Source organism: Eschrichtius robustus, chromosome 2, assembly GCF_028021215.1.
Source record: "Eschrichtius robustus isolate mEscRob2 chromosome 2, mEscRob2.pri, whole genome shotgun sequence".
In the NCBI taxonomy this organism is placed as follows: Eukaryota; Metazoa; Chordata; class Mammalia; order Artiodactyla; family Eschrichtiidae; genus Eschrichtius; species Eschrichtius robustus.
Window position 1 is genome coordinate 176,466,705 of NC_090825.1, and position 11,402 is coordinate 176,478,106.

General features: G+C 56.5%; 1 protein-coding gene and 1 non-coding gene across 2 annotated transcripts; both read left to right on the forward strand.

Moving 5' to 3' along the window:
- Positions 1–223: 223 nt before the first annotated feature.
- Positions 224–9,858, forward strand: EEF2 (eukaryotic translation elongation factor 2). The gene is made up of 15 exons (XM_068537264.1): positions 224–327; positions 1,338–1,552; positions 2,452–2,633; positions 2,725–2,936; positions 3,437–3,615; positions 3,710–3,815; positions 4,326–4,439; positions 4,666–4,804; positions 4,924–5,119; positions 5,767–6,025; positions 6,468–6,575; positions 7,381–7,734; positions 7,973–8,155; positions 8,238–8,370; positions 9,135–9,858. The coding sequence occupies exons 1-15, from the start codon at positions 325–327 to the stop codon at positions 9,326–9,328; spliced, it is 2,577 nt and encodes an 858-aa protein (XP_068393365.1). The 5' UTR covers positions 224–324; the 3' UTR covers positions 9,329–9,858.
- Positions 3,295–3,359, forward strand: LOC137760361 (small nucleolar RNA SNORD37). Its single transcript, XR_011073315.1, has one exon. It is a non-coding gene; the product is annotated as a small nucleolar RNA SNORD37 (small nucleolar RNA).
- Positions 9,859–11,402: the final 1,544 nt, after the last annotated feature.

The following is an 11,402-nucleotide window of genomic DNA, read 5'->3' on the forward strand; positions in this document are numbered from 1 at the left end:
TAAGTGTTGCATCCCGGAGGCGTGCACCCTGCACCGGGCGGACCACGCCCCAGGGAAAATCCAACAGTGGAACGCAGACCCTCTGTATTAGTGCAGCGGCGCCGACGCATAAGGGTTACCCTGTGGGAGGCCGTCCATGCGCCTGCGCGGGGCGACGCTTCGCCCCAGCCCCAGAAGCGGGGTCAGATGACCCGCCCAACCGGCGTCGGCCTATAAAAGCTTGAGTGTTGACGTCAGCGTTCTCTTCCGCCGTCGTCGCCGCCATCCTCGGCGCGGCTAGCTACACTCGGATCTGCCTGGGAGAATCCACCGCCATCCGCCACCATGGTGAGCAGCGCTGTTCAGCGGGTGGCCTGAATCGGCGGCGGGACCTCCGTAGGGCCGGCCCTACCAGGCCTGGAGAGCTGTGGCCTCCCTGACTGAGAGGAGACATGGTGGCGGCGGGGCCGGCGGGCCCGGGGCTGGGGAAGCGGCTGCCGCCATGTCTGCGCGCTGCACTGTTCGCCGAGCTCCGCTTCCAGGGGGCGCCGCCGCCTCCAGGACCCCGGGCCCGGCTGAAGCTGGGGCGGAGGCGGGGCGGGGGGTATGATGATGTGGCAGACGCTGTAATGGCGGGCGCCGCGGTGCGAGCGGGGAGAGGGGAGCCGCCTTATGTAACCCGTGGGCTTGGAGTTTGAGTTCGATTTTCTGTCGGGAGCCGGGGGCGGCAAGGAAATGGCAAAAGGAGAGAAGAGTAAGACCTTTAGAAGCGTCCTGTCTTCTGACGTTGTGTAATCTTGGTCCTTCCTGTACCTCCCAATTGTGAACACCTGATTCCAGAACCACGAGGTGGAGGCCCCTGCCTTTTAGGGCTGCGCAAACCTCCCACCCGACCGGGGGTGGCATATTTAAGAATCGGGGGCGGGGTGCGTGGCTCTGCGTGATTGACCCCCCCCCCCCCCCCCCGCACAGCGAGAGGTGACCTTGGATTTTAAAGAGGCCCTTTGGTTGTGGGAAGGCTGGGGGTATAACCAGTGGCAACACGGTGGGGGGAACTTAAGCTGGACCCCAGATACGCCAATATACTATAAAGGGAAACTGTTGTCACTCTTTGAGACTTAGTCCTCAGTACTCATTCTGGGTTGTGACAACCAGCGTCTGGCTTTTTAGGGACGGGGTGAATTGCACTTTTAAAGGGGTGTCAACAAAGAAAGGGGCATGTGGGTGGGAATTGAGGCAGCGCCAGGACCAGCTCCCTCTGGCCATGGCCTAGCATTCTGTATTGATCAAGGTCTTAGTGCCAAGCCTCATTCCTGGAGTGCCGGGCCATCCTGATCCTCCCCCCGCCCCCCGCCCAGGTGAACTTCACAGTAGACCAGATCCGGGCCATCATGGACAAGAAGGCCAACATCCGAAATATGTCCGTCATCGCCCACGTGGACCATGGCAAGTCCACTCTGACGGACTCCCTGGTGTGCAAGGCGGGTATCATCGCCTCCGCCCGGGCTGGGGAGACCCGCTTCACTGACACCCGGAAGGACGAGCAGGAGCGTTGCATCACCATCAAGTCGACGTGAGCAAGCCTTGGTGCCCTCTGGATAGGGAAGGGGGGGAGGTGCTTACTCTTGAGTCCTTGGGTGGTGGGTAGGGAAGGCAGACAGTAGCCAGCCCTTTCCTGACAGGTTTCTGGGGAGATGAGCAGCTTGGGGCTGGGTTTTTGGACTGTGAGGGGCAATGGGGCTTAAGCTAGTGAGATGGGAACCTTTGTCTCCTGTGGGGGGGCACAGTGATGGGTGGTATTAAGGGGATTTGGAGAGGAGGGGGGCCGAGGCACTCTTGGCATTGTCTGGAGAAGTCTGGGTGGGTGCTGCTGGCATCCAAGGATACTGCTAAAGGTATTGCCTTGCCTGTGGTGGCCCCCTGTGAGTTTTCTGGCCCCAGATGTTAAGAGGGTGAGAAAACCCCCCTCCCCCACAAAAAAAAGAGGCTGTAACAACAGTTGTCGTCATCTGGTAACATCTCCTTGGCCATTGGCTCTCAGACTCGTTTCAGCTGGGGAGGGACGGGTGAAAGGTAGTCTTTGGGGTTTCTGGATCTTGCCTGATTGTGTAGTTGCTCTTTGAAATCAGGTGTGTTGAGCCTGAGAGGAACCAGGTGGACTGCTACCAGTGCACCTGTACCAGGGAGGTGGTGGTTCCCGGCAGAGGGTGCCGCAGAGGTAAATGTCCCTGGATAGGATAGCTCTTGCGTGGGAAGTCTGCAGTTCATCTCTAGGGATGAGTAATGCTGGGGGAGGAGACAGGTTGCAGCATCTGTCTGGCTTTTTACTGGATTACAGCCTCACTTCAGAATCAAGAGCATCCACCCCGACTCCCATGGGCAGGAACCTGATGGACCACAGGGCTAGTGGGAGCAGGTTAGGAGCCAGGCTGAGGTGTGCCTCCATCTGGGTAATCTGTCCCAATCTCTCAGGGCCATTTCCCTCTTCTACGAGCTCTCAGAGAATGACTTGAACTTCATTAAGCAGAGCAAGGATGGCTCTGGCTTCCTCATCAACCTCATTGACTCCCCTGGGCACGTGGACTTCTCCTCAGAGGTGACAGCCGCCCTCCGTGTCACTGATGGTGCCTTGGTGGTGGTGGACTGCGTGTCGGGTAAGCAGCAGGCCTCCCCACGGATGGCGGGGACACTGGGGCTGTCCCCTCTTTGGCTGACGGAGACGCCTCATCCCGTGCTGGTCCACAGGCGTATGCGTGCAGACAGAGACGGTGCTGCGCCAGGCCATTGCCGAGCGCATCAAGCCTGTGCTGATGATGAACAAGATGGACCGGGCGCTGCTTGAGCTGCAGCTGGAGCCCGAGGAACTCTACCAGACCTTCCAGCGCATCGTGGAGAATGTCAACGTCATCATCTCAACCTACGGGGAGGGCGAGAGCGGCCCCATGGGCAACATCATGGTAGGATTGCCTGACTGCTGAAGTCGGGGTCCCTTGGCAGATCGCCGTCTCCTGCTGCGTTCCTAGTACCCCCTCCCGCTTCTCCCGCCGGGTGGGCAGCGTTCCTCAAGCAGACTGGAAGGGTTGTGGTCTTCTCCTTGGGGGCTGCCCTTGGGAAACCACTGTTGTGAAGCCATGGCCTCCTGGGGATTCTTGGGAGGTTGGAAGGTGAGGTTGCCAGGAACCTTGGAATGGCAAGAAGGCTGGACTTCGGTGGAGGCTGGGGGGTAGAGGCTCAGCCTGCTAACAGAGGGGCATGGGGCAGTGCTTGTGGCATCATCGCGCACCCCCTCATGATGGGGGCAGAGCTGGGCACCCTGTACGTGATGACTAAAATTTCTTCACTTTGACCTGACGGCTGTTGAAGAAATCTAGTGTCTGAGGGCCGGGGTGCTTGGGGACTTCGTAGATGTGGCTTGTGTCCGACTGTCCCAACTCACAGCTTTCTCCTGCTCTCTCAGATCGACCCTGTTCTCGGTACTGTTGGCTTCGGGTCTGGTCTCCACGGCTGGGCCTTCACTCTGAAGCAGTTTGCGGAGATGTATGTGGCCAAGTTTGCCGCCAAGGGCGAGGGCCAGCTGGGGCCTGCCGAGCGGGCCAGGAAGGTGGAGGACATGATGAAGAAGCTGTGGGGAGACCGGTGAGTGCTGGAGACACAGCTCAAGTGTCTGTGGGGTCCTTCATACCCGCGTCCCCCCAGATTCCCCTAACTTGGGTTGAGCCTTCTCTGACAGGTACTTTGATCCAGCCAACGGCAAATTCAGCAAGTCAGCCAACAGCCCAGATGGCAAGAAGCTTCCGCGGACATTCTGCCAGCTCATCCTGGACCCCATCTTCAAGGTGAGCTGGCATGTGCTTGATAGGTAGGCGTCCCCAGGGCTGTCCTTGAGCTCCCTGAGAATCTGGTACCCAACCTGCTGCAGCCAGTAGCAAGATGCCGCGGGGGCAAGACAGGGCCAGGCTGCAGAGGCAGCTTCTGGGACAGGATGAGGCAGCATGAGGTCAGAACGCCCTCAGGGTTCCACCCTGACAAGGAAGTCACCCCGACCCCTGGGCTTCATCATCAGGGGGGACCATCAGCCTCCCTGGTCGGGCAGCAGGTGAGATGAGGTAGGAGGGTCTGGGGTTTGCAAGCCTGTGAGTTTAGTTAGTGTATGCTCAATGTCTGAAAATAGAAACGGGTTTTTTTCTTTTAACAATCTGTCGAGAAGTGTCCCTGTGATTTGCTTAATTGGGTCAGGCCTTTGGCAGTAAGTGAGGATGGTCTTTAAAGCTCCAGAGCAGGAAGCAGGTAGCTTCAGGCTTCCAGTATGTTCCCAAACCCACTTTGTCATGTCTCCTGGGTGTCAGGTGTTTGATGCAATCATGAATTTCAAGAAAGAGGAGACGGCAAAACTAATTGAAAAACTAGACATCAAGTTGGACAGTGAAGATAAGGACAAAGAAGGCAAACCACTTCTGAAGGTGAGTGGAGCGGCCACCCTGTGAGTCCCCATCCCAGCTTGAGTGCCATTTTCTCGGGTAATCAGACAGCTGGCTGTGAGGGTCCCAGGGCTCCACGCTGGGCCCAGGCTTACGTTAGAAGTATCACCAGCAGGAGCGGGTATGAGACATCAGGTGTTCTACACTGCTCTTCTAGATTCTTTCTCAAGTCATATTTTTTCTTCCTCTCTCAAATCCCCTCCTTCAGGCAGTGATGCGCCGCTGGCTACCTGCTGGGGATGCCCTGCTGCAGATGATTACCATCCACCTGCCCTCTCCTGTGACGGCCCAGAAGTACCGCTGTGAGCTCCTGTACGAGGGGCCCCCAGACGACGAGGCCGCCATGGGTACGTGGGGCGTGCCTGCACCCCAGGGTTAGAACGCTGGGCAGAGCTGCAGAATTCTGGAGAGCTGAGCTGCCAGGGAATCAGTTTCCCCTGTGGGGGGTTCCTTTCTCTCTCTTCAGGCATTAAAAGCTGTGACCCCAAAGGCCCTCTTATGATGTACATTTCCAAAATGGTGCCGACCTCTGACAAAGGTCGGTTCTATGCCTTCGGCCGGGTCTTCTCAGGGCTGGTGTCCACCGGCCTGAAGGTCAGGATCATGGGGCCCAACTACACGCCCGGGAAGAAGGAAGACCTATACCTGAAGCCAATCCAGAGGTGAGGTGCTCCATGAGGCAGAGGGTGCCCAGCAGCCTCCCTTCCGCCCTTCAAGCCAGTGAAGGGGGAAGGGGGAGGGTTATCTGAATGTAGGAGGCTTGGCCAGGGGAGGCCCACCAGGAAATAGTGTCTCCTCCTCCCCACTAGGGATTCACAGTGAGACACAGCCCGGAGTGGGAAGCAGTTGGGCAGAAATTATGGGGGCAGCATACATTTTTAAAATACCCAGAGGGCAGGCTCTGACCCCAGAGATGTCATGTGGCGGGTGGCCACCCAGTCGCTGCTCCAGGTGTGGGTAGTGGGAAGACAGCCTCCATTCCTGCTAGTTCCTCAGGGCCCTGACTGTACTGCGACCTGTGAGTGCCGCAGGTTTCCCTGTGGCACGCATGTCTGGCCTGGGTCAGGGTGCAGAGTCCTGCACAGGGCACGTGTTAATGAGCAGGTGGCTCTGTCCTGGTGTGCAGGAGCCAGAACTGTCACTGAGACCTGGGTCGCAAGATAGATTCAGGGCTTGGCCCAGGGTGGGGTGGCACTGCCCCTCCAGACAGGAAGACAGCCGCAGGCTCCAAGACAAAGGAGGCGTGTCTTTGGTTTGGGGATCTGTCACCCCAGTGCCGATGCATTGTGGCCTTTTGTGTCTCCCCCAGGACAATCCTGATGATGGGCCGCTACGTCGAGCCCATTGAGGACGTGCCTTGTGGCAACATCGTGGGCCTGGTGGGCGTGGACCAGTTCCTGGTGAAGACAGGCACCATCACCACCTTCGAGCATGCCCACAACATGCGGGTGATGAAGTTCAGCGTGAGCCCTGTCGTCAGGGTGGCTGTGGAGGCCAAGAACCCGGCCGACCTGCCCAAGCTGGTGGAAGGCCTGAAGCGGCTGGCCAAGTCGGACCCCATGGTGCAGGTGGGTGGGCCCCAGCCGGAGGCGACACCTGTGGCGGTGGTTTGTTGGCTTATGTGGTGTGGCTGAGCCGGAAAGATTCCGCTGGCTTCTCACACAAGTAGAGGTTCCGTGTTGAGAAAACCAGCTGTGCTGGGTACACCTGTCCTGGCAGAGGTGCTGCCCTTAATTTAAATGGTGGTTTTCCACCCAGGAACCCGATCTCTTTCTTAGGCTGTTTGGGTCTTTACAGGCTGCTTGTGCACAGAGGGTCCTTTTAGAAGGTTAATGTTGAAAACGAGTAAAGAGGACCCTGCTATCTTCCCCCCAAAACCGCATTTTGGGAGTCTGCCTTTTCCAGCTGGAGGGAAGCTTGGAGCCCGCTTTCCACCTGTCCCTAGAATCCCTTGGGTTTCACGCATTTGTCCCGGGGTCTGTGCTCAGGCTGACACGTGGCCCTTTTCAGTGCATCATTGAGGAGTCCGGGGAGCACATTATCGCGGGTGCCGGGGAGCTGCACCTGGAGATCTGCCTCAAGGACCTGGAGGAGGACCACGCCTGCATTCCCATCAAGGTGAGGCCTGGCACTGCTCTGGTGGCCGGAGGCCCACTGTCCCCAGGATGGAGGGGCCGGTGGAGAGCACGGACCTGGGTCCAGGCTGGGCTCTGAGGGGCCCATTGACTGGGGCACTCGGTTCTCCATGCTTCCATCCGTTACTGCCAGGTGATATGTGCTGACACCAGCGGCCTAGATGCGTTGGCAAGGCTGGAGTGTGGTCTGCTTCTTAACAAATTTTTAAAAAAACTCTTGGGAAGTGCAGACACTGAGGCTTACATAGCCGGCCCCACGCCCAGCTGGTGCGTTCTGGTTTTCATTCTCTCCTTTTTTTACCCCACAGAACTGAGTGCAGATCTGTGTCTGTCCTCAGACCTGGATTTGGGTTTCTTTACGTGTGGTTCTCCTTGTTAAGCTTCTGTTTTTTCGTTTCTCTCTTATCTACAGGAATGAAATTTTTTTTTTCAGGTATGGTGACAGCTTTTCCCCATTGTTTTCTACGTTAGAAAACTAATATACTGGGGTGTGGGGTTAGGCCTAGCACTTGTATCTTTTGAGATTTTTTTCCCAGTTAATACCGCATATGTGGAGTTTCACTAGCCCTCTTGGCAGTGGGCTTCCTCCTACAAGGGAGTAGCTGCACACCTCATGTTTACACAGAAGACGTGCATGGCTCTGTGCCATCAGATCAAATGCGCTCTGCTTTCTGTGCCACTGCCACTGTTAAGTGGGTCTCGTTATTAGGAAGACCTTCTGTTAAGATGCCTCTCAGGTGTCTGGTTCCTGTGGCAGAGCTGACCTGACCTGCGTGCTCCTTTTGCAGAAATCCGACCCAGTCGTCTCGTACCGAGAGACCGTCAGTGAGGAGTCTAACGTGCTCTGCCTGTCCAAGTCCCCCAACAAGCACAACAGGCTGTACATGAAGGCACGGCCCTTCCCCGACGGCCTGGCCGAGGACATCGACAAGGGCGAGGTGTCTTCCCGCCAGGAGCTCAAGCAGCGGGCCCGCTACCTAGCCGAGAAGTACGAGTGGGACGTGGCCGAGGCCCGCAAGATCTGGTGCTTTGGCCCTGATGGCACCGGCCCCAACATCCTCACTGACATCACCAAGGGCGTGCAGTACCTCAACGAGATCAAGGACAGCGTGGTGGCCGGCTTTCAGTGGGCCACCAAGGAGGTGAGGGGCCGCTCAGGCACGACTCTGGTGGGTTTGTCACTGGGGGGGTCCTCCTGTCCTTGTTTCCCTGTTGGCAAGGTGGGGCTGTGGTCCTGTCTTCTGGGAAAGGGACCCTAGGGAGGCCAAGATGGTCCCTGTCAGTGAGGCCTGGAGGAGCTGGCACAGACAGTTTTGGCTGACCTGTTCTCAGGAGGTGCAGTAGAGGCGGTTTCTTAATGGTGTTCCCCTTCCTCCATAGGGGGCGCTGTGTGAGGAGAACATGCGGGGCGTGCGCTTTGACGTCCATGACGTGACACTGCACGCGGACGCCATTCACCGCGGGGGCGGCCAGATCATCCCCACGGCCCGGCGCTGCCTGTACGCCAGCGTGCTGACCGCCCAGCCCCGGCTCATGGAGCCCATCTACCTTGTGGAGATCCAGGTGGGGAGGCCCGGCCGCGCCAGCTGCTGCTCCCAGTCCCAGCCTGCCCAACAGCTGCTAATAGCCTTTCTTTGCCTGACAGTGTCCAGAACAAGTGGTTGGTGGTATCTACGGTGTCCTAAACAGGAAGCGGGGCCATGTCTTTGAGGAGACCCAGGTGGCGGGCACCCCCATGTTTGTTGTGAAGGCCTACCTGCCTGTCAATGAGTCCTTTGGTAAGTGCTAGTCTGGTGTGGTCCTCAGATGCCCGCTGCCTTTGGGGTGGAGCCCAGCAGACATTCAGCCCATCTGGTCTAGGATGGGACCCAGTTCTTTTATCTTTTTTAATATTTATTTGGTCGTGCTGGGTCTTGGTTGCGGTAGGGTTGCTCCTTAGTTGCGGCTTATGGGCTCCTTAGTTGTGGCATGCAAACTCGTAGTTGCGGCATTCATGTGGGCTGTAGTTCCCTGACCAGGGATTGAACCCGGGCCCCCTGCATTGGGAGCGTGGAGTCTTAACCACTGCGCCACCAGGGAAGTCCCAGGGGCCCAGTTCTTTCTCGTAGTGCATGGCACAGGGTGGGTCTGATGGGAGCTGTTGCTTTCTGCATCGCAGTTGTGGAGGAGGAGGTGCCCTGTTTCTCACATGGGCCTCTGGACTGTTGAATTAGGGGGAAGGTCCTTGGGCCTGTAAATCTAAGAGCAAAGCCTGCAGAGCAGCTGTGCTGGAGCTCTGGTTCATCCTGAGAAGGAGCAGGTGGAGACCAGAGGCCCAGGAAGGGCCAGCCCTGCCTCACTTATTAATCAGTAGCCTTTGAGGGAGCCTTTGGGTGAGGGATAGGATAATGGGCCTGACATCTGACATGAGCCAGGTAGTCCAGACTCAGTGATCCTCTGGTGTGGGCCTGTGTTCCCACCTTCCCCTCCTGGCCTCCGCCAGGGAGCCGTGAGGCACCACACCTGGGCTGCCCGGTGAGTGCCGTCTCTGTGCCTTCTACAGGCTTCACCGCTGACCTGAGGTCCAACACGGGCGGCCAGGCCTTTCCCCAGTGTGTGTTCGACCACTGGCAGATCCTGCCCGGTGACCCCTTCGACAGCACCAGCCGCCCCAGCCAGGTGGTGGCAGAGACGCGCAAGCGCAAAGGCCTGAAGGAAGGCATCCCAGCCCTGGACAACTTCCTGGACAAGTTGTAGGTGGCCTCCCCGCAGCCTGCTGCCTGGTGGGACTCGGTGCAGCCCCTGTGCCCAGGGACAGGTGACCACAGCAACAGCCCCACATTCTCCACGACACCTTGAGGCTGTCCAGACCCAGTAACGCTCTGCCTGACAAGTTTCTGGGGCCCACTCCGTGCCATCGCTCAACATGAACACTTGATGCCGTTTCTTTCGATATTTATTTCTAGATTTCAGAGGCAATAGAAATGCCCTCACAGCAGGGACTTATCTGGCCGGTGGGGATGGGGGAGGAGATGGGACACCCAAAGCTTTTTTGTTAAGAGGGAAATTCACATGTCCAAAAAAAGTTAAAAATAAACGCATTAAGAGGTTTATTTGGGTAAATGGCCCGCAGTGGATTCTTCTCCGGAAAGAGGGAAGGAACAAGCGGGTAGATGTTCTCTCTGGACAGAAGCTAGAAGGCAGGAAATCCTGTGCAGTGTCACCATGAGCACCTCCAGCTGTATTAGTGCCATTGGAATAATAAATTTGATATGGTGGTGATCGTGCATGCGTGTCCATGGTCTTTCTCCATCCGCTCAGGCTAGAATGGACTCCCTGTGCCGGTGAGCGAGGCCATTGGTGACGCTCCGATACCCAGTGTTCAGTATCACCTCCAAATGTCGTCCAGGGCCGAGGCAGAGGTCCATGAGACTTCATGTGATCCAGGCGAGTCCAGTTGTCCATCTGTCACGTGGGGCCAGCCGGTGGAACTGTCCTACATCTGTGCTGTCCACAGGGGCAGCCACTGGCCTCATGTCTGCTGAGCGTTTGAAATGGGGGCAGTGCAGCCCAGGACCGTTACTTTTAGCTGTAAATATATTTCCATAGTCTGATGGCGCTGGTGCTGTCATAGCAATGCAGGCTGGGAAAATTGCCCTTGTGCTCAGCTTTGTCCAATCAAAACTTCCCTGTGGTTACTGCAGTTCTGACTAGCACCCTGGGGGCTGATTTGTGCCTGGGATGTGGGAGGAGCCTCAGTCTAACTTTCATGCTAGGAGCAGCTCTTTGAACAAACAGCAAGGATTCCTTTGTAGGATTCTCCAGATTTGTCCATTCAAACTTTACCCAAGATTTGTACCATTATGCATGGGTTATCACTCTACATGCCTGTCCTCAGGAAGGCGGATGGGGCCACTGAGGTGCTGGGGTGGGGTTCCAGGCCAGGAGGGTGGCCATTGTGCTCCCAGGCTGCCCAGGCCTATACCTCCACTAATATGTGTCTTGTTAAGGTATGGAAAGGGGAGGAAAGGAGTTGTAGAAACCTGATGAACTTTGCCTAGAGCCAGATGACCAAGGTCAACATCAGTGATAAGTCAGGATGATAGTATGGACCCTTGGTAAGGAGTGATGAAAATGGCACTGTATGGGCTTCCTCCCTAAAACCTGTCACCCCTCTTTAACGATGAGAAAGACAAATCCCAATTGAGGGAGTAGACCAATCCTCAAAACTGTCTAAGTTATCAAAAACCGGAAAGTGAGAGAAGCTCAAAGCCCAGAGGAACCTAAGGAGACATAACTAAATGTGACGTGGGATCCTCGCACAGGAAAAGGACATTAGGGAAAAACAAGAACTCTGAATAAAGTATGGACTGGTTAATAAATGTATCACTCTTGGTTCATTAATGGTGACAAATACAAGATGTAATAGGGGAAACTGGATATGGGAGAAAGTGCTTTAGCTGTGAACTGAAGTGTGCTTAGGAGTTAAGAGTGGAGGAACGTGGTCCCCAGGCAGGAGGAAGAAAGAGCTGGTGCCATCTCAATGAGATGCTTGAGGCGAGAAGGCAAATGGTGTTGGAGTGAAAAAGGGGGGGAATTGCACGAGGTTAGGGTGGCCAGCAAGGACCAAAAGACACAGGTCTGTGTCAGATGGTATCTGAGCTAGTTCAGCATGGGCTTTGGGTTTGGGCCTCTCTGGGAGCGAATCTCAGTTATGCCTTTGCCGGCTGTGTGACTCCGGGTGGGTTACCTAACCTCTCTGGGGTCTGTTTCCCCAACTATAGAAAGGGTAAAATATTAATGTACTTTACCTCCTCGGGTTGTTGATTGG